General features: G+C 44.1%; 2 protein-coding genes across 4 annotated transcripts in view; both read right to left on the bottom strand.

Annotated features, from left to right (window-relative positions):
* vps39 (VPS39 subunit of HOPS complex) overlaps positions 1–2987 on the bottom strand; it is a 32913-nt gene extending 29926 nt beyond the window's left edge. For both annotated transcript variants that reach the window (XM_080012197.1, XM_080012198.1), the window contains exons 1-5: positions 2555–2987; positions 2216–2281; positions 1649–1713; positions 1424–1466; positions 1059–1153 (exon numbers count right to left, since the gene is read on the bottom strand). In XM_080012197.1, the coding sequence (XP_079868323.1) occupies positions 1059–1153; positions 1424–1466; positions 1649–1713; positions 2216–2281; positions 2555–2627 (342 nt within the window). In that variant the 5' untranslated portion in view covers positions 2628–2987. The remainder of the gene's footprint in view (positions 1–1058; positions 1154–1423; positions 1467–1648; positions 1714–2215; positions 2282–2554) is intronic.
* A 2832-nt stretch (positions 2988–5819) lies between these two features.
* LOC307239013 (transmembrane protein 87A-like) lies at positions 5820–20922 on the bottom strand. 2 transcript variants are annotated; one of them, XM_080012206.1, is made up of 20 exons: positions 20781–20922; positions 19601–19661; positions 17513–17610; positions 17173–17289; positions 16486–16533; positions 14382–14423; positions 14021–14144; positions 13547–13608; positions 12948–13131; positions 12725–12824; positions 12061–12154; positions 11759–11830; positions 10837–10945; positions 10610–10668; positions 9175–9278; positions 8523–8596; positions 8171–8235; positions 7951–8003; positions 6078–6108; positions 5820–5935 (listed from the first exon to the last, which is right to left on the bottom strand). In XM_080012206.1, the coding sequence occupies exons 1-20, from the start codon at positions 20883–20885 to the stop codon at positions 5894–5896; spliced, it is 1644 nt and encodes a 547-aa protein (XP_079868332.1). In that variant the 5' UTR covers positions 20886–20922; the 3' UTR covers positions 5820–5893. The 2 variants fall into 2 exon arrangements, with proteins under 2 accessions (XP_079868332.1, XP_079868333.1); XM_080012207.1 differs by having other exon boundaries at positions 8171–8232.
* Between the last annotated feature and the right edge of the window lie 1130 nt (positions 20923–22052).

Genomic DNA, 22052 nt, shown 5'->3' with positions numbered 1-22052 from the left:
GTTTGTCTTCCGCATTTCAACCATCCTATACTTAGTGGGCAGCCGCAGTGCAGCGCCCGAGGACCAATGCCAGCTCTTTTGCCGGTGCCTTGGTAAGGGGCACGGACAGACATGTCTTTAATGGTGGGAGGAAACCGGAGCTCCCAGAGGAAACCCACGCAAACTCCACACAGAAAGGACCTGGGACGGCCGGGGTTCAAACTCAGGATCTTCTTGCTGTGAGGCAACAGTGAAAACCACTGAGCCACTGATCATCATCATAATAATAATAATAATAATAATAATAATAATAATATAAAATAAAACGTTGCATTGTTATTGAATGAGAGACATTCCATGAGCGTTTATAATCTCAGTATATAAATGGAACCTGACCTGGAATAGACTTTTTTGGAAGAATGCAAAATATTGTTGCTTAGAAACAGGTTTTATTTTTTTTCCTTGGTGGAGTGTCAAATAACAAGACAACCCAAAGCTTCCATAATTTATTTTAGTAAAAATAAAATAATTATAAAATAATGTTCTAATTTTTCTAAATATTTTCTTAAATGTATGTTATTGCTTAGATGGCACTGATTAATAAGTATGAAAGATAAAAAGCTGCATTGAGCTCCTGTTTAATGGTTTATTTTTGGAAGTTAGTAACCGTTTCATGTTATATGTAGAATATCAGATACAGAAAATAATAAACAGTGTTCAAATGAGTTCTCAGTATTGCCAAATACCCAAGAGTGTCCATCGTATTCATACTCACTACTCAGGCAAAAAACATGGTACCAGTGCATCTCTACTATAACCTACTATTTCATGAAATAAACGTATCAACTCAATCTCAGTTCCCTCTTCTAAAAGTCCAGAGCCAGGGTACATCCACCACTCTTTGGCTGAGAACACAGCAATGAGACGGTTAAATCCTTAACAGCCTAAAAAGCAGCCTGATCGACAGAAAAGTAAATATTAAGATTGTCTCAAAACCACCGCAGAGTGTTTGTGACCACAAGCCGCTCCCTCTGGACAGAAACCAGGGGAAGAAGGAGAGACTAAACACCACGTCTGACCTGCAGGTCGCAGGCAAACAGCGTCGCTCCTCTGGCCTTGGACACCACAGTGATCTGCTGGAAGGTCAGGAGGTCGTGGACGTGGATGTTGTTCTCTGTGGGAAGAATCGGTGGAAAAGCTACAGTCATGCATTGTCAGCACTGTACAGTGTGTGAAATAGAACTGGTCAACCCCTAAAATGAAAGATTTATTTTGTCAGGTATGTGAATAGAGATCAAGATAACCTTTATATATATATTAAAAACAACAGTACCTACACCACATTGGGGTAGACTACATTTCAATAGGTCAGTTACAGGCTTCCCCCTCAAACATCTTAAATTTATCAAGTTTTAATGTAACTCCAGTTTGGAGCAAAACTTACCCAGAAGACTGACAAGAATCTTGTACTGCGACACCACGTAAAGCTGCAACAATTACAACGCACAAAACTAAAGTTCAAACAAACCAAAACCATCAAAAAATACACGACTGACGGGAAATTATTGGGGCTTAAAATAGACATTTATGATATAACATGTTTTAGATTTAAAGAAATGATGCTGCGGTGGTGCCGAGACACAACGTTCCATCCGCTCGACTTGCACACCTGCTGAATCTTCTTTGAGAAGTTCTTGTTGGATTTCTCAAGTGTCACTTCAAATCTATTGGTGCCTGTGGGAAACAAAGAGAGCATGTGTCGCCAGACAGATTCAGTTTCTTAATTTCACAAGAAAATTCATGGTAGTTACACACACACACACACACACACACACACACACACACACACACACACACATATATATATATATATATATATATATATATATATATATATATATATATATATATATCTGCTTGCCGAAACCCACTCACTGCATTTGACACATCCAAAGTGTTCTAGGACTGTTCTGTTGTACGTTTCTCTACATACAGTTGTACAGGGGTGTTTTTCTTAACATATGAAAAGTGGCACAAGACGGTTGACAATGGGACAAATCTGGTTGCTCTACACATACATACAGTTGTACAGGGGTGTTTTTCTGTTCAATAACTGTGCAAACGTTATTGACGGGCCCTGTACATAAAAACAAAATAAAAAAAAAAACAAGACTATATATACTGTATGTGCTTGCACATTGACAAAGAGGGAACATTGTTGTGTGATCCCATTCACCTGCATCTTTCTTTATTCTGTAGAGAAGGAGGTGTCCTGGCTTTGTTCCAACGAGAAGCCAGTCCTCTGCAGAGAAACAAAAAGACACATCAGAAAGGGACGTTATCCTTCATTATCCACCATATTGATGGTAACAGCATCCATGTGATCCTGCATTACCCATCATGCTGAAGGTAACAGTATCCATACTATACTGACAGGCACAACATGACACACAATACAATGTCCCATGTGTTTACAGTGTGTTCCCACTGTGACATTCCTCAAATTCCTCCCAGTCTGCCGGGCGTCGCGGAAACAGGGGGGTGGCGGGGGAGAGGGACGCCGAAACACACTCACCCCAGGCCGCCAGGCAGTCGATCTGGATGGGGAGCTTCTCCAGAATGGGCACCGGTTCGTACGCGTCGTGCATGTTGGGCGACGAGGGATCAGCCCCACACCGAGTCTGGAGCCTGAAGCAGCCGGCCGCCCTGCTGCCCGTCCGTCACGGCGACGCGCCTCCCGGTCACATCGCCATCGGCCGAGTGCGCGACGTCTCGACCCCCCAAACAATGTAAACCGGAGGAGCAGAGCGCGTCGCTGTGAGTGTTTCCCACTCGGAACCCTCCTCCGCTGCGACCAAAACAAACCAACTCAGCTAGCCCGCCACACTTAGCTTAGCTCGGATAAACAAGGGGTGACGAACGCAGCTACGCACACCCGCCCCCGCCCCCTTCTCTAATTCGGTAACGCTGACGGGACCCCGGTCCCCCCCGCTGAGGACAGCAGCGTGGGTCGCAGGTCGGTCGGTGTCGGTGTCGGGACGGAACTTCCTCCCCGCGCTCCCGCTGGGCTGCGGCTAGCCGGGTGTTAGCATGTCATGCTAGCTCCTCAGCCCCGTCGTGTTGACGGCTGCGCGGGGGCACGTGACTCCGTGCTGCGTTCGCGGCCACTACGGGAGAAACGGGAACCCGGGGGGAGGGGGTCAGCGTCCGAGAGTCTCGCTGCAAACTCGGGTTTTTTTTTTTTTTTTGATTCGTGTCCCGAATATACCTTTTTTATGTACTTTTGTGAGATAAATTAGGAGTAACTTTTTTTTTTTTGATCATGATACGCTATTTTTTTTAAATTCATCACCTATCATTTTTTTTTGTAATCAGTTTATTTAAAAGCAAAGGCTCCGCCGCTCTTGGATGTGTTTCAGAACAGCGTCAAAAGCTGTAGACAACGAAATAATAGTTAAGAGACATAAACAACACGATCCGAAATCCAATTCATGTAAAACACGGCCCGGCTGAGATTAAAACGGGAACTCTTGAAATCCGGAATTCTGGTCCGACTTGAACGCATCATTAGAGTAAGCGTCCTCACGCGGAAGGCATTAAAGGCGCAGTCCGCAGTTTGAAGGCTCCGCCCCAACACGTCACAAGAGCTCCCTCCTGCTTCCTCAATGTTTATGTCGTCACTAACACCGCAAAACGCAGGCGACCAAAGGGTCTCGCGCCAAGAGCTCCGTCACCAATTCGCCCTCGAGTCACGGAACCACGACAGAGATTCTGTTTCAATATAAATGTTTAATTCCAGGACCGACGTCAAAGCCAATACAGTAGCTTTTAGATTTTTACAATGCAGATAAACAAGAATGTTTTCATCGCTTAACAACAATAATAATAATTAAAAAAAAAACAATAAAATTAAAAAAAACAAACAAAAAAATATATACATTGATTAATAAAATTAAAAACACCCACACATAATCCAGTAGATTGCACGAGGACGGATATATGACTCTGCCAGCACGGGCCGAATTTCCAAAAATAAATAAAGGGATGCGTTGACATGGGGTGGGGGGAGGGGGCTGCAGTCGTGGTCCCCAACGGCTTCAACGCCTTCACAATCCAAATTATTTACCCAAAGGCATCACATCGGGGGGGGTCACCCGCGTCAGAGATGATCGGTGCGGTTCAGTTCATTTAAGAGTTGGATCGGGGCGTCACAACCTACGGCGACAAACCCCGATTTAAAACAAAGCCTCCTTCACTTCCACAACAAGGACGTCAAGAGGAAACGCCATTTCCACCCCCTCCCCCCCCCCAAAAAAAATATTTTTACTCCTTGATACATTCACAGCACATTCAGGGATCTCTTAAAGAAAAGCCCAATTCTTAAAAAAAAATAAAAAATCCTCATTTTAAATCAGGTCGCTGATCCCCGTGTCCTCAACCCCAGTTCCAATTAAAACCCCAAATAAAAAAAATAATAATCGTCTTGACTTTGGGGACGAGTTGAATTGATGAGGGCCAAGTCACGTGATGTCCAAAGCAATAAATGACCCGTAAAACAATAAGTACTTCACACATGCGGGGTGGCTGCTCAGGGATCGAACCTCATCTGAGCGCCGCGGATGTTTTTAGGGGTTCTACCCTCCGCTGCGTTGGATGAACACGGTACCGGGGTTAAAAGAGATTTTAAGAGGTGAAGGGGTCGCAACATTTTCTAAATCTAAAACAAAGCGACATAACCCCCCCCCCCCCCTAGTTATGATATGTTTGAACATTTCTAAGTGTTCTTTGAAGTTTTAACAGGGATTTTCATCCTTATTGTTTTTTTTTGGTGTTAAACTCTTTTCAAAAAGAGGAAAAGTAAAAGGCTTTCCGATTGAAAACGCTTCAAAATAGGGGCTCAGGCTCGAACGGGTTTCGAGGGAAAAAGAAAAGCGGCGCAAAAAGCTGCTGCTCTCTCTCATTGGCGGGGCCGCCTCTATAAACGGGACTAGAGGGATCGTTTTGTTATAATTTAGGGTTTATTTCGTTTGGTGCCTTATTGGAAACACGGAGCGCCGTCACAGCAGCACCGGCGGCTCCAGTGTTTGGAAGGAAAGCTTGAAAGCATCAAATCGCTGGTTCAAATCCAAGTTTCCTCCGATTCTTTGACAGTTTTATCTCCTTTAAATAAGATAAGATAATAAGATGGCAAAAGGGGGCGGGGCTGGGGCGGGGCTAGGCCAACGAACGGACCAATCAACTTTAGCAGCGAGGCCAGAATCAAGCGAGCTCCCACAGTTCTCGGCAGTTGTTTCCTCTTCCAGTTCCCACGGTTTGCTTCCTCGTTTCGAACCAAAATTTTGGGGACGACGCCATCACTCGTGTTGCCTGAGCGGCACCGCACCGTCCAGCTTTTAAAAATCACGCCGAACACCCCCCCTAAAATATAAACCCCGTGGCGTCAGTATCCGGGCCCGGAGGACAGGGGCCTCGGCCGAAGGACTCGGGGCCGGTTCCATTAAGACGCAGACTTGAGGCCCTGAAGGGTTTTGGGGGAAGGCCAGCGCCGCCTGTCCAAGCAGCCAGGACTCCGCCCGCCTCCACACTACATTCCGTCTATGTGGGTTATGTGCTTTGGGTTAGATACTCAATAAATTAGCGACTTTTTTTTCCCAGAAACAGCAGTTACTACAAATAAAATACCCCCTACCCCACCCTTCCCCACCCCTTAACACAGCGCTTCAGTTTCTCCGCACTCATTGAACAACAGAGGATGTGAATTATCTAGAGGTGCCCGTGACCATGTGTCTTTTTTTTTTTTTTTTTTGGTTTTTCACTTTAAAGTTACAACTCAAATCAGTGAATGCCCCCCCCCCGACCCCCCTCCCATCGATTCTTGGCATTTCCATCTCAGTTATTTTTTCGGTTGGTGCTCCTACTCCATTTTGGATCGTTCCATCTTGGTTTTTAGGATTTCCTGTAGAGCGAGAGAGGAAACAGCCGCATTTAAACACGCGGTTAAACATGTTGATGGTAGTAATGGCTTTCATTTATTTATATAGCGCCTTTCAAGGGACCCAAGGTCGACACGCACGCACACACACACGGCAAGGCCTCACCTCTTCCTCGTCGAGCATCACGGGCAGAGCTCTGTGGAAACAAACAGAAGACGGTGAAACGGAGACGAAGGACGCCCGGTGGCTGCTCTGCCCTTGTCCTCGTGCGGCGTCGGGGAGCGTTTGTTTGAGTTGCCAGTCAAACCGCCGCCATGCTTAAGACGCGGGTATTTCCAGTAACAAACAGCGCGCCTTCTCCCAACGACATGCGAAACCCACTTGAAACCGTCTGACCTGTCCTGGCGCCCTGAAGCCTCGTCTGGGGCACAACGCGAGTTTGATTTATTTGGTCATTTGGCACCATCCCAGCAGGTTCAGTTTGGTACACTTTAGTGAGTGAAGTTAAATAAACGCAAACTTAAACCCGATACCATCTCCTCCGGCAGTTTACTCTGACTCAGCTGGCATTGAGCCTCCCTACTCATAATGTAAATACTGTGGTATCAAATCAAGGTCAACGGTTGTTTTCCAGCATGCACCCTTATGTAATCTAAGGTCATCTGCTTTTTCCGATGCAGACTGGAAGACGGCCACGGTGACTGGGTTGGCTCAATGGCTGCAGGGGGGAAGGAGCTAGCCTAGCTCCTGTGAAAATGGGGAAATACACACTTGCAGCATCTGAAAAGCTATATATAGAGTTATTTGTACATCTGGGGTTGAAACGAAAACTGAAAAATAAGGTCAGAGTTGTTTTGAATGTGGCCACGTTTAGATCTACACCGATCAGCCACAACATTAAACCAGTGACGGGTGAAGTGAATAACATGGATCATCTGGTTCCAGTGGCACCTGTCAAGGGGCGGGATATATTATTATAATATATATACTGTTATATATTATATATATATATATATATATATATATATATATATATATATACACTGTTATATATTATTATTATTATATACTGTTATATATTATATATACTGTTATGAATTATTATTATATATACTGTTATTTATATATATATACTGTTATACATTATTATATTATATATAGTCATGGGGCCCAAGGCTCATTGATGCACGTGGGGAGTGAAGTCTAGCCCATCTGGTTCGATCCCAGATAAGAACTACTGTGGCACAAAGTGGTGAAAAGGTGAATGTTGCTATGATAGAAAGGTGTAGAACACACAGTGCATCACAGCTTGCTGCGTATGGGAGCGCTCACAGTGTCCATGCTGACCCCTGTCCACCACCCAAAGCACCTACAATGGACACCTGAGCGTCACAAATGGACGATGGGGCAATGGAAGAAGGTGGAGGTCTGATGAATCACGTTTTCTTCTTCATCATGTGGATGGGTGGGGTCAGGGTCCAATCCGATGGAGCATCTGTGGGATGTGCTGGAGCAACAAGCCCGACCCATGGGGGCCCCACCTCACAACCTCCAGGACTTAAAGGATCTGCTGCTAACGTCTTGGTGCCAGATACCACAGGACACCTTCAGAGTCTGGTGGAGTCTATGCCTCTGCTGGTCACAGTTGTTTTGGCAGGACGAGAGGGAGCTACACTGTATTAGTGGTTATTAGTGGTGCTTTAAATGTTGTGGCTGATCGTGTATTTTTGACTATCCATCCTCCATCCACTGGGTGCAGTGATGCTCCAAGTGAGTTGGGGGTTTCCAGGCACGAACAAAAATGCCTTGCACAACAGCATTACGGTCAACAAAACTGGCAACCTTACGGCACCAACACATTTGAGTTTCACAGCTTGACCTTCTCGTCTGAATTCAGGCGAGAAAGACAAAGGGCAAATTTCCACAAAAACTGGATTTATCCCTTTTAAGTGTCTGTGCTTGATCATTGACGGTAAGATGCTCTGGGACACACCCAACTAAAAGCTAAAAACCTCCTAAAAGCTCATTTCATACGTACACATCTGCAACGGCTGTAGGGATGTTCTCCTCCACCCATTTCAAGTCTTCGTCCTAGAGAAAGCACAGGTTTTCATTTTTAACAAACTCTTTAACAAGTTTTTTCTCACTTATAGAAAATGTTAGTGGGGAAAAAAAAATCTGAAATATGCCGGTCAAAAATGATTTATTGGAAAATAAAACAACAGAGAAAAAAATAAAAAACAAGGAGGCTAACCCACCTCTTTACTGAGTTGTTTCTGGGAGCCATTACTGTCGGGTTTGAAGCCCCGGAGCTTCATTCCTTCTGAAAGTTAAAACAAATAAAAGTAAAACCCAAACAAGATCAGATCATTTTTATCCTCTCTCCCTTGATTCCATCAGACAGAGTTACATTATAAGGTCAGTATGTATGGAATGTATGGAAGTATATAGTATAGTATATATAGTATATAGTATAGTACTTCCATACTATGTATGGAAGTATGTATATGTATGTGACAAATAAAAATCTTGAATCTTGAGTAGGTTGTTAATGTTTCCATTTACGCAACAATCAGATCCTTATTATTATTATTATTATTATCTTTTTACCAAAAGCTTCGTTCAGCATGGGCTCCTTGGCCTCTTCCTCCTCGTCGTCGTCCATCAGAGGTGAATGGGAGAACCTGAGGGACATGACAACGATGAGTAAGAACCCAGCACCGCCAGGGCTCCCCCTTTAACGACACTATTTTAAAACCGCTCTTCATCATGTTTACGTCTATGAAGGAAGCCTTCGAGTTGAACTCATCTGATTTGGACAGAGATGATAATTTACGACGGGGTCACATCCCATAAACAGGGCAGAGAGAAGTCCAAATAAAACAAAAACGACTTTTGTGAAACAAGTCCATGTAGGTCCAAGTTAACAGCACAAAAACATGTGGCCGGGTTGAATAAGGAGATACTTCTAGTTTTTTTGGCTTCAGCTTACGTGACAGGGGTCAGAAATGGTTGAGAATTACTTTCACTGGGTCAATTTAATGGCAGGGTTGAACAAAATGTTCATCGATATAACACGTGTGCAAAACTGCACCAAATTCGACGCCGCACATCCTTGGGGCCCCCGGCGACACCCCCGACAAGCGTCAAGTGGATCGGATGGACGGTAGTCGAGATAATCGATAAGGACATGCATACATACGTCTGACATATGTATCCAATTCCTTTGTGACGCTAAAATAACTTCCTGTTGACCCCCGACCTTTGGCTGTTGGCGGAGGGCCTCAGAAGCACCATGATGACCAGCAGGATGGTGGAGAACAGAAGCCTCCAGAAGGCGTCGTCCACCCACAGATCCCTCCAGCCCTGCGGGCAGACAAACAAACAAATAAATAAATAAATAAATAAATAAATAAACAAACAAACAAACAAATATTTAATTTAAATATTAAATGTCATCAAGTTGGAAGTGCCAGGTCAGCCATTTTGAACCTGGACATCAATAAGACTTGCAGTGCTGGAGACTCCCTGGTGGGAACCGGGGAGGCGAGAACCAACGACCTTCAAGGGCTTTTCTTTTTTTATGGTTTCATTGGCACTGCGCTGGAACTCTGAAGCAACGTCGGCCGACGGGGTTTCAGCACCACCTCCGTGTTATTTACTCCGTAACCTTCACTCACACAGCTAAAATTTGTTTCTAAACAAATTTGGGGGGGGGGGGGATAAACAATCCAGTTGCTGAATCTTCCCTCATATTAGATCTACAAGGCGTCGTTTTTTTTGTTCCGTTCAATGGACGTAAATGAAATAAATACATCTACAATAGAATGACTACTTTTATTCATCACCGCTGAGTGTACGTGGGCTGGTCGGCACCCAGAGCAACGCTACTCCACCGGTCGGACCGTCCTCAGCGCGGCGGGGGCGAGGGACCGTGAGTCACTGACGGTTCCTCTGGCGCCGGTGAGTCCCTGCCCTGAGGTAGGAGCTAAAAGAAGTTCCTCAAAAGCAGAGTTTGAGAAACTTCCTAGCTCCTACACTGTCGACAAAAGAATTTAAAAAAAAATTAAAAAGGGGACGGCTCCTCCGACACGTTGTCAGAACCGTGAAAAAGTTCCTGCAGTGCGAAAAAACGCCTCGTTTCCGTTTGTCACCCGACGACCGGGAACACAGTGGGCCGACGCTGGCAGGCGCCAAGCTCCAGTCTCGAGTTTCCGCCACTGTTTAGTGTTTAGCCTCCACAGCCGTAACGTCTCCAACAGCCGAAACGTCTCCAACAGCCATGGGATAAACACAGGACGGCAGCGAGTGGCTGCGCGCTAGACACTGGAAACTTTAACTCTTCGGCGGTTTAACGGCTTCGTTGTACGTTGCACGACTAGATTATATGAACTACGACTTGAAAGCTTAATTAAAGCACTTTAAAATGTACGGATACACTTATGTCCTCTGTTATGTGTAATAAAGTTGGAAAAAAATAAAGACATCTAGAAAGCCCTCCCCCCAAATAATCCCATTATCCCATGTTTCTTTCCTTTTTTTTACGTCTGATAATCAATGGTGCATTTCATCTGTATGACTATCTCTTTAAAAGCCCACGCCCACGCCTCCTCCCTCTTTAGACATGTGTGAGTGAGTGAGTGAAGGGAAAGGAACACAGTGCAGCGAGCTGCAGTAGTGACTCAAAACCAACTGACCGTCTGGCAGTCCACCATCTTGAAGACCTTGGTGGTCCAGATGATGAAGATGATGGAGGCTGCGGACACATAAGCAAACACGGGTTCGATGGGGCGCCGGGGGGGTATCCACAATGGACAAACACACACCCCCGACGCGATGCACCCCAAAACACATCTCAGAGGGTCAGCATTTGAGCGTACTTTTGAGCGTTGCTTTCCCAACGAGCATTTCTGGCGTCACCCACCTACGACGGAGAAGATCAATGTCTTGGTGAAGTGCTGGTACAAGGAGAGCTTCACCAGGTTCCTGCGCAGCTTGAGCAGACGAGTGGTTTGAGACAGGCTGATGAAAATGTGGCCACCAGTTAAGAAAACGTCACCAGGCTCAAAATGTACAAAAAAACAACAACAAAAACAACAACCCGCACTGCTGGCTCGACCATCATTCTCAAATGAAATAAAATCAGAATGAATCTTTGGGTGTTTAAGAAAACGGTAAAACATTTTGACCTCTACCACCACAAGAAAACAAGGACGGTGACATTAATCACCTCAGACACACTGCTCTATCACCCCAAAGAGCAGAACATACACTGGCTTTTCTTTACACTTTTTCTGAGCTGCCTCCACCATCAGAAAGGTGTGCCACCGTTCTCCAGACCCACAATTCCATTTCACTTTTCGCTTTTAAGCTCCAATTCAATTTAAACGTATATGTACATTTTTTTTATGCCATTGTTAGACTATCGAGTCTGGATTTGTAGAGAAAAACACTTGTTTCTCAATAAGTCACTTTGAGTCCAGTCACAATAAATCATTTTAAACTATCTAAATATTTCAAACAATTTCATAGATAAAATTAATTCTTGGGAGCCGGCTCTCGCTCTCAGTGTTTCCGTACGTTCTTCTCCGATCCGACCTCTTTCCTATTTCAACAGCATCACGTTCGGTTCGGCATCATCATCTTTGATATCACAATCCAAATCAGGTCCATAACGTGAAACAATTCCTATGGAGAGTGTAGCGGCAGGTGTCACCGCAGCTCGCCCGACTCCCAGCCAAACTTCACGAAAGTCGGTTCGGAGCCGGGCGGGCCGCGGCCCAACAAGCCAGTGTGTCCTAGTAAGCGACGGCGATCCCTTTTTGACTGGCTTTGGTAAAGGATATCCACCACATGACACAGGAGTCTATGAGGGACAGGCTCAGGTTGGCCACCAGGGCAACAGTTCCATAGAAACCCTGGAAAGAGAAAGACACACTTAGCACATCCTAAAACTGCATCCTACCATCATCAGCGTCGCGTCCTCACAGTGCATTGTGGGATAGATACGCTGGCTAGACTGAGGTCTCCATCTTTTAAATAAAATTTGCATTAAAAAAAATAAAAAATAAAAACTTGTGTCGTCCTTTGCGCCACCCCAAACGCTCTAAATAAATAAAAGGAGATTTCCAACCGTGTAAACACTCACTCCAGTGACCCTCAGCACTCCTTCCACCGAGGAGAAGAGCAGGTAGAGCAGCCCCACGGTGACCAGGCGGTGGACCGTGGTTCCCAACCTGGGCCTGGAAGGACGAAGGAAACAAGTCGTCATTCAATCAAGTTCAAGTTCAAGTTCAAGAGATTATTTGTCACATACACACACATACGGTCGTACATATATGCAGTGAAATGTCATGACACCCGGTGATTACGCACAATAAGCTCTATAAGCTCCAAAAATACGAAAAATTCTCAAATGTGCGTAATCGACACGCGGTGCTCATCATCGGGGATTCATTTCTTGCTCTTTTTAATGAATTGATCTGAAACCTCTGACTGCAGCCTTCACACATTATAAATGTCTATTATCAAGTGTCATTTCTGAGCAATTTGAGAGCTTTGCAGAAGCTAAAAGTAACCCTCCTTTTCTGAAGGTGCATCAAAAAAAATATATATATTATATTTGAAGAAAACTATTTGAAGAGTATTGAAATGACAAGGTGGTCGTACTACTGGTCTCAATAAAGGAAGTTAATGCGGCTAAAAAAAATTAAAAAAAAGGCCTAAAAGGCTGCTCACGATGAAAAGCCAGACTAACATTCCAAATAAGACATTTTCCTTCGAGTGCTAAAGTGAGAGGGCGGGGCACATACTTGACGATGCCGTAGCCCAGACTGACAATGAGAACCAGGATTCGGGCCAAAGATCGTTTCAGCGCAGAAAGCAGCTCGGCAAAGATGACGGCACCAAGAACTGTGGCGGGCAAAAAGAAGAAGAAGAGGAAAAATATGTGTTAGGAAACACCAAAAGATTAAAATAGCATTTATTATTATTATAATTATTATTATTATTATTACGTCGTGGAAACAGACGGACCGTATTTCCCGCGGTATCGAATGCTCTGGTACTCGGAGTAGAACACGGCTTTCTCCAGCATCCCCAGGATGATGACGGCTCCGATCCAGAACTGGATGCGCAGCAGGTCCCTCCAGTAGCAGGCGGACCAGAAGAGCCAGAGCACCCCGAACAGCACGTACACGATGCACATCACCATGAAGAACTGGAGGAGGCACGGGAGGAAAACACATCAACACGTCTTTGACAAACCATGAAAAATTTGATCTGTGAAAGTGTTTTTGGTTTTTTTTCCAAGTCGTTTTACTTTATGAGTTTATTTGAGGGGATGACTGAGATTTTTTCCCCCCCCTGTGGAATGATCACTTCAAACATAATCAACACTGAATATTAAATAAATGATTGATTAAATAAAAATGAAGGACATATCTAATACACTTTGTAACACAATTGTTAATCACAGAATATCCTTCTTCTGTTTAACTGATTCGATAAAAACCGGTGATTAAAATCATTTCCCTTGAGGGACCAATATGGACTCCATTGATGGATTTTAGGATAAGCATAGAGTGGAAACATGCTTGGATTTTGGTAAAACATAACAAGGCGTGTTGGGATACCATCATCTGCGGCCAGTCTGCGGGGGAGGAGTAGTCATGCGGTCCTTTCATCTCCACTTTCACTAGAAAGTTAAAAAAAAAAAACTTAGATCCACACATGAAAGAGTGGGCGTGCCTGCCCCACCGAGAATGTGACAGGAATATGTTTACTGTTTTAAATCAGAGGTTATTTCCAAATTAAAATGTCAAATTCAAGTAGCATCCTCATCTAGAACAGACAGTGCTGACCAGAAGTATTCAAAATGTCCAGTTAACATGATCCCAAAGCACAGAGTGGAGGCTTCAATTTGAGAGTATCTACGTTTTTCATGCATATACCCGTTTTCCCCTGGGTATTCCGGGTACACATTAATAGTTTGATTGTTAACCCGTACATTTAGAGGACAGAGACAAAACACAGTCAGCACTGTGCAGAGGGAGCGGGAGGCTTCCCTTTGGATAAGGTTGAAGGTGAAAGGTGCGGGTGGTTCTCACTGGTGAAGTCGAAGGTGAGCGGTCCTTCCAGCTCGTCGTCATCCACTCCCCGGAAGATGGGCTGGACCTTGACCAGGAACAGATAGGGGCTGTCCTCCCAGGCCTTGGCCACCGCACTGATTTCCTGGAGGGGAAACGACAGCGACAGCAGCATCCCATAAAGCAAAGAAAGAGAACGAACACGGACCCACTGATATGACTGACATTGACACCCAGGTTCAGTGCTTCAACGTATTGACACATAAAAATAAAAAAAATAAAAAACAACAAAAACCTTAAAGGACAAAACCATTGACATCATTAAAGCAGTAATATATAGAGACAGACACAGCATCAGTTTTCATGTATTTTAGTGTCTCACCGGCTTATCAGGCCAGTTGAAGGTCCGATTCGAAGGGTCGCTCTAAACAAAACACAAAATTAGATAACAGGAAAGATTTAATGGAAAATTCCCCGCAGAGCAACATTAAAGTCACCGATCGATGGTACAAACAAAAAAACAAACTTTAAAAACAAAAAAAAAATAAACAAACAAAAAAAAAAAAAAACCTTTTCCCTCACAGTAGAAACTCAGAGTGGAATTCCCCTTGAACACCATTATCCTTCAGGTCAGGGGCTGGCAACCTTTGCTATCAAATGTGCCATTTTTGGATTAAAAATAATAATAGATTAATATTAATAATTAATTAATTGATTAATTAATAATAATAGAGTCTGGAGCCGCAGAACATATTTGAGGCTCATAGTGGAGGGACCACAGCCATGTCTAAATGAGCACGAGCAGCAGCAGCTCCGGCACGTTCACGGACATCGGCCTCCATCGCCTAAATCTAAAATTGCGGTGCGGCCGGACCCTGCAACCAGCGCCGCCAACGGGTCAAGGTGGAGCCCTGGAGCTGCTCCTAGACCACGTGTCCCATTTTAACGCAACCAACGTTTAGACGCTCCCGGCTGAAGCTTCTATTGGCTCAAGAAAGATGAAGTGGGTTGTCAAAATATGATGGCCGCCACAGGCCAATCAACATTGAGGAGCCTAAAGGCGGGGTTCAACCTGTCCAGTCTTCATGGAATTGGAAAGGTGGATGGAAAGTCAAAGGGACATTTCCGCCCACAGGAGGCGCTACAGTCATTGTCTGGATGATGCAACACTGAATTGGCCGTGTGGCCTCCAGTTACGTGTGCGGTGTCATATGATGCATCTCCTCACTGCAAATACATTTGGGATTATTGACTTACGGTTTAACCCTTCCTGCCATTTTGAACTGTATGAAATTCCTACTTTGGACATTTTCTCCGAGGCCATTTGTCCAATTCCGCCCAACCCAGGTTTATTGGATTTTTTGGACCTTTATTGTTCAGAGTTACCAAAAGAGTTCTAGTAGTCCAAACAAAATGGCCGCCACAGACAGAAACGTTTTGGCAACAACGCCCGTCCAATGTGAACCAAACATGCTTTTCTTTTTGTTTTTTTTAGACTCGGCGCACTATTTGATATTATATACAAACAGTATGGATCACGCAGGTCAAGCTGTTCGATGACCAGAGGTTTTATATCACATCCTGTTCGTCCTACGATCATGAATTTAGTGTCAGGGGACCCAGCTTCTAATGGCCTCCAACTGTGCCAAAAAAACAACAACATAGCCTCCTAGGAGGTCGTTTCTCTGGTCTTTTGAATTTTAATAAAATCTTAATTTATTTTCTATTTTCTCCTCGGCCATCGGTCCAATTTTCCCCAAACCTGGTCTGCTGGATTCCCTCAACCCTTGATGTAGAAAGTTATCAAGAGAGTTCCGAAAGTCCAACCAACATGGCCGTCGCAGACAGAAACGTATTGGCAAAAACGCCGCTTAGAGAGGAAGTGGGCGGAGCTGGAAACACAAGGTCTGATGTGAACCAAACATGCTTTTTTAGACTCGGCGCACTATTTTACATGAGATGCATTCAGTTTGGGTCACACGGGTCAAGTAAAGTCAGTTTTGTTTGTTTTTGTTTTTTTGTTTGCTAATTTCTCGCGGCAGATCAAGCGGTAAGCCAGCAGTGTTAGCGGTTAAAGCAAACAAATCTGTCCACGCACGATTCAATTCTCTATTTTCTGCCAAGACTTTTCTTTGTTTGGATTCAGAATCCGCAGCGAGGGAAGCTCAAGACGAGCCATCGCTGTGGAGGTTCAGCAAGATTTAGAGGATGAAGGTCAAAGGTTGTTTTTTGTTTTTTTTGTGTTTTTTTTTAATTTTATTCGGTGTACAGGCCACACATCTTTACAATCGCAGAGGGTATTAAAATGATTTAAAAAAAATAACCTGTTATTTATTTTCATCATAACTTTTTGTCAAAGCCACAGGGAGCCAGTGGAGAGGGGCTAAAGCCGCAGGTCCCCCCCTGCAGGGTAACGTATGGACAGATGCAAACGTGGAGCCTTTTCTTTGTCCTGCTATGGATCACTTGCAGTTTGGGTGACTCACCTTGGGGCTGGAGAGCAGCTGATACGGATTGAAGTCGGAGTAATACACCTTGAGGGAAGTAGGATTGGAGAAGGAGAATGTCAAATAAAAAGTGTGTCCGTATGCATACAACATACATGTCAATATGGGTCACGTGAGTCCCCCAAATTCATTCATTCACCAGTCATTCAAATATCTTCAAAACTTCAAGCAGGAGGAGAAGGGTAATGACAATACTCTGGATTACTTCAACCTATCCAGCATAAACAGAAGTAATAGGATGAATGCGGTATTAATCAACACCCTGTGGCAGGGCGGGGCCACGACGACAAAATCTTATTTTACAATATTTTTTGACGATTACCCCGATAGGGAAAATTTAACGATATTTAGGGGATTAATATTGGTGCTTTCAGTCGTCATATTATGGACAATATGACCACTGATGACAACATCTAGAACAGTATATGAAGCTCAGAAAATCTCAATGGTATCTCAATACTTTACTGGAATGCTCAGACAAAATGTATAAACTGTGTTAAATCCCAGAGGACATCTAGTCTGTCATATCAAACAGCCAGCTTTCTAAAGTTGTCTCCACCTCTAAACTGCAGACCACTGTTTCCCAAAATATTATATTTATATGCATAGTTTCTAAATTGCAATTATTACTTTGATAAGACGAGGTACAGCTGCACGCTAACAAACCTTTGGTAAGAAGAGCGAGGAGCAGTTGTCGAAGAACATGTATCCCTGACTGTAGAAGCCGCTCCAGCCGTCCTTCAACATGTGATCCAGGCCAAACATGTTCTTCGCTTTGTTGTCCTGCAGAAAGCAAAACTATTTCAATGAAAAAATCCTGCGATTGTTTTGAAAAAAAAAAAACGACCGAACAAAACAAAAAAATTAGCGTCACGTCTTAATTCAATGGAACAATGAGACGTTGTCATCGACGATGTCTGACAGTGGCGAAAGAGAGGGAGATCGTTCCGACACAACGTGAGATCAGAAACAGCGTAAAGATGAACAGACCCATATTCAAACCCACCGGCGTGTTGAAGACCTCGTTGTAGCAGATGGAGGAGCGCAGGTACCAGCTGATGTTAAAAGCCGGGTTCCCCTCGCAGGACGCCGGGTCGCCCTGGACTGAGGCGGGACACAGACAAAGTCTCAGCGGCGACCGAAAGAAACACACTCCTGATCACCGCTGGGGGCAGGTGTGTGTTACACCTAAGGCACTAAAGCGACTCCCTTGCTTGTCTAACGCTGACCATCATTTGTTCATCCCTTCGTCATTATTTCAACACCTTGTGTAAACAACACATTCCTGGCTCTAAGTTCTGTATTTATTATTTAAATGCACCAATGAGTCAAATTCTTCGCGAGTGACAATCTAAGTACATATCCTGTAAATGATATTCAGAACTCTTGGGATTAAAGTTATAATAACAAGCTTAAAAAATAATATATAATAAAATAATAAAAATAATTAAAAATTATAAAAAATAATATTCATATATAATTTAAAATAATAATAATAATAAAAATAAATACATTTTAAAGAAGTGCACTGAGGGGCTAACAGGTGACAGCTGAGGCTTTGTTCCGTTCGTTTCTGACACTAAAACGCTGCCATTCTGAACCAGGCGCCAAGAGCAAGTACGTGTTCCAAGTAAACAAAGCCCACAGGATGTGGTGTGGAGGCCGTGCCTAAAACACGCTCCTGCTTTAACCTCCTCCCAACCCCTCTGTCTGCGTGGGGAAGCGAGAGAAGGGCTTTGGGAAGCTGGCGCTCGCAGAGGAGCCGGTGTGCACACACAGCTCCAACATCTCTACCAGGGGCCCTGTCCTGTGCTTCAAACCGGTGCTGATTGGTTGAGTGGTGACGGAGGGCTGGGTGGCGCCGCAGCTGAGTCTGATGTTTAATATGCAAATGAACCATGCAAAGCCGAAAGTGCACGGATACAAACAGGAGGAGTTCAAGCTGTGACTTGCAGGTGAACTTTGTCCACCAAAGTTTCCTTAATACTGTAATTGCCGGTTTTTGATGGGAAAAATCTGTTGAAATCGGACACAATTGAATCTCTCCGGTCATAATGTCCAGGGGAAATAATTCCCTCTCAGATCAACTTTAATTAGTGCTGGGCGATTAAACGATAACGATAATTATCACCAATCCCCCCCCCCCCTTGATTTCAAAATAAAATACTCGACCATTTAGATAAAAAAAATTCTGCAGATCTGTTGATTTCCGCGTTGGGCAAGGTGCAACAGTGAGCCAATCGGTCTGGACGATCTAAAACCGACCCTCCACCTCAGTCCAATCACGTTAGCGGATATAGAACAGGTGGTGCTTGTAAACACGGAATGGAGAAAAGGCGCAGCATCCACAACTCTGAGGAGAAGCAGAAAGATGACGTATCCTTGACAACAGGGACACGTGCATCTGTAGTTTGGTGTTTTTTGGAAATTTAAGTACCGACGACCCAAAGCAGCCGGTAAATATTTATCATGTCAAATATAACACCACCGACTATTATTTATTTAGTTTTTGATTTATTTAATAATTGAATTAAGTGAAATGTTAATTAAAGCAGCTGCACTTGTTACTTATTGTTTCCAAACAGAAATTATTTGATTTCAAATCTTAATATTCCTAACATTTATTTTTTAAACGGCGTTAACTGACGGACTTATTTTATTTTGAATATTCAATACACAATGTTATAAATCTACATGCCTTCTAGATGTCATTCTTTATACAACCTGCTTATCATTTTTTTTTTAGCTCAATAAACACAGATGGTATTTGACCGGAATCTCTCCTGTTTGTCCAGGACACTCAAACTTTCCAGGACACGTTGACCGGCACCAATTTGTTCTAACGGAAAACTCTGTTGTCGACGCAAACATCTGTGCAAGCCCTTCTTCAAAGTATTATAATTTTCACGTTCCCGGTATCAAAGGATTATATGTTTTAACTGGAAACAACCAAACCTGTACTTTTGGGACACAAATAGACACGCAGCAAGACCAAACTGAAATAAATCCAAGGCACTCATTTTCATTTGGAGGGAACTTTCAGATGGCCGCTGTCCCTCCAATGTCTCTTGACAAACTGAGGGGTCTCACTCACACTTCATGAAGATGGTGGTGTTGGCGTACAAGGTCTTCCGGAAGACAACAGCGTCATTTGTCTGGGGAGGGGGGACCGAGGACACAGAGTCAGTGTTGCTTAAACAAGTCACAAGTTGAGTGGATCCTGTATTTTATCAGATGGAATACTAATCATCACAATTCTATACAAATAACAGCAATAATAAATATAGCTGCAGGCAGCAATACACTGGGTCCATTATCAACACCAATAACAATCTTCGAGTTCCCATGGAACATAGAAGCGGTTGGTGCTGACGTAGTGACGCAGGTGTACTAATACAAGCCAATACATATTTAACTTACTTTTACATACAGTTATTACTTTTTACTTTAAAAGTAAGAAGGTGGCAGTCTACTATCTGTAGTCCACAGTCCACAATACTTTCACAAATTACAAACTGTGTTAGAAACGCAATATGGGCATTTTATTATGATCTAGCCCAGGTGTACAGTACAGCGTCTTAAGTGCATAATTGCATAAACGGAATAAAAGTCACAGGTACAGTCGTTTGATTTCCGTAAGTGCAGATTTGGGGTTGGTTTTAGGTGGTCCGCGTGTACAAAAAAAGAAAACGAAAGAAACAAAAAAAAAAAAAATCTAGAAATTCCGAGGAATTTTGAATGCACCGCGGAAACCGACGCCGTGAAGCGGCTGCTCGCCTCGGCGTCGCGTCCCCCTTTAGCTTCCCGGATCTTTAGCTTCCCGAATCTTTAGCTTCCCGAATCGGAAGCCGCGGCTCGGGAAGCTAAGCCCAGCGGTGAGTGTGCGGCATGGAGCCCTAATAACCCGGTACCTTTGGCCTGTCCGTGGGCGAGGAACAGGTAAACACGGGAAGGCAGTTTCCACTCGCGCGGGGAAGGGCAGGTTAGCCCCGCGTTTGCAAACAACCGCAGGCACATCAATAAGCTAGCAGGCAAGCTGCTCGTATGGTTGTAAGCACTCAAACATGCACTTCACTCCGAGGGGACACTGTGCATGTGGCCTGAAAACGCCACGCACGCACTGCAGACACCTTGTCGGCGAACGGCATCGGGTCGGGGAGAGTGGCGTCGCAGCGGGAGCCCTCCTAAGCTATGGCGAGCTACGCCGCTAACAGCCGCCACCAGCGCGCCCTGCAACTGGCCCGGGCGCGTCGTTGAAAAGGCCCCGAACTCACCGAGTTGATGGCCATGTTCCACAGGGAGATCTCCGCTGCCGCCGCAGTGCGGAGGACCAGGATAACGAGCAGAAAGCAACACGGACGTGCCCGGTCATCCGGCATCTTCACCTGCGCATGGAGCCTGTGAGCGTCCGCTTCCACTTCCGCGTGCGTCACTGTGACGCCACTAGGCGGCGGTAGACTGAATGTACCTGTGGAGGAAAAAGCCTCTGAAGATGTGCTGTACTCCTGCACTCCTGTACTCCTGCACTCCTGTACTCCTGCACTAGGCATCCCTCTGTTTACAGCCCGGGGCCTCGTTGTTATTGTGCGGGCGAAGATTCTCTGAATTTTGAAGCCTAAAGCTATCGAACACCGACTGCAGCTTCACACACGCGAACGCCGTTGACGTCTCGTTTGAACCGTGCTGTCACCAAGACGTCGTGCTTGAAGTTTCATTTAAATCGACCCACGCATTAGTGAATAAACCGACCAGATTTAGATCGATATCGCAGAGACGGGCCCAAAGCATTTCACGCCGAAACACGTCCAACCCGGCTAAAGGTATCTGGAAGACATACTTGGCCAGAACCTACAAACTACGGGTGAGGTCTCGTTTAAGCCGCTATGTCACAAGGATCCCGTGGTTTAAATGTCATCCAAATTGATACACATACGGAGCAGATATCAGTGAAAACAACTTTGACCCAAAATATTCAGTTTGTCTTGGTTAACTGACACGTCACACGTCTGGTTCTAAAATAAAGGAGTTAATATTTATAGTAAGACGCTTTCTGACATCATCATACTATTTATTAAAAATTATATTTACAGTAGGACGCTTTATGACATCATCATATTTATTATAAATTATATTTACAGTAAGACACAACCCTGCACCGTTATTGGAGATGAAACCAATAAAACTGAATGTTTCACAATTATTTTCCCGAGCAACGACGGGAACGTTTCATACATGTCATCCAAACTTTACAAATTCAATTCAAGTCTGGATTTATAAATCCAGACTTGAATATATAAAAATCGAATTATAAAAATCAAAATAAGTAACTCGTGCTACGTTGCACAGAATCCTAGAACTATAATACTGAAAATAGCAAACATGACTAAACTGGACCATGTGTATTGCTGCCTGTAGCTATAGTTATTACTATTATTTCACCAATTTTATAAATGTCTTTTTTTTATCCATTTGAGTTTTTACCCTTTTATTTATGTGTTTTTTGTTTACTTCAATTACTATTCTAATATTAGAATGTGGTTTGAAAA

Source organism: Zeus faber (assembly GCF_960531495.2).
Source record: "Zeus faber genome assembly, chromosome: 13".
NCBI classification, from domain to species: Eukaryota; Metazoa; Chordata; class Actinopteri; order Zeiformes; family Zeidae; genus Zeus; species Zeus faber.
The sequence above is the reverse complement of the archived record's forward strand: the minus strand, read 5'-3'. Positions and strand labels throughout refer to the sequence as shown.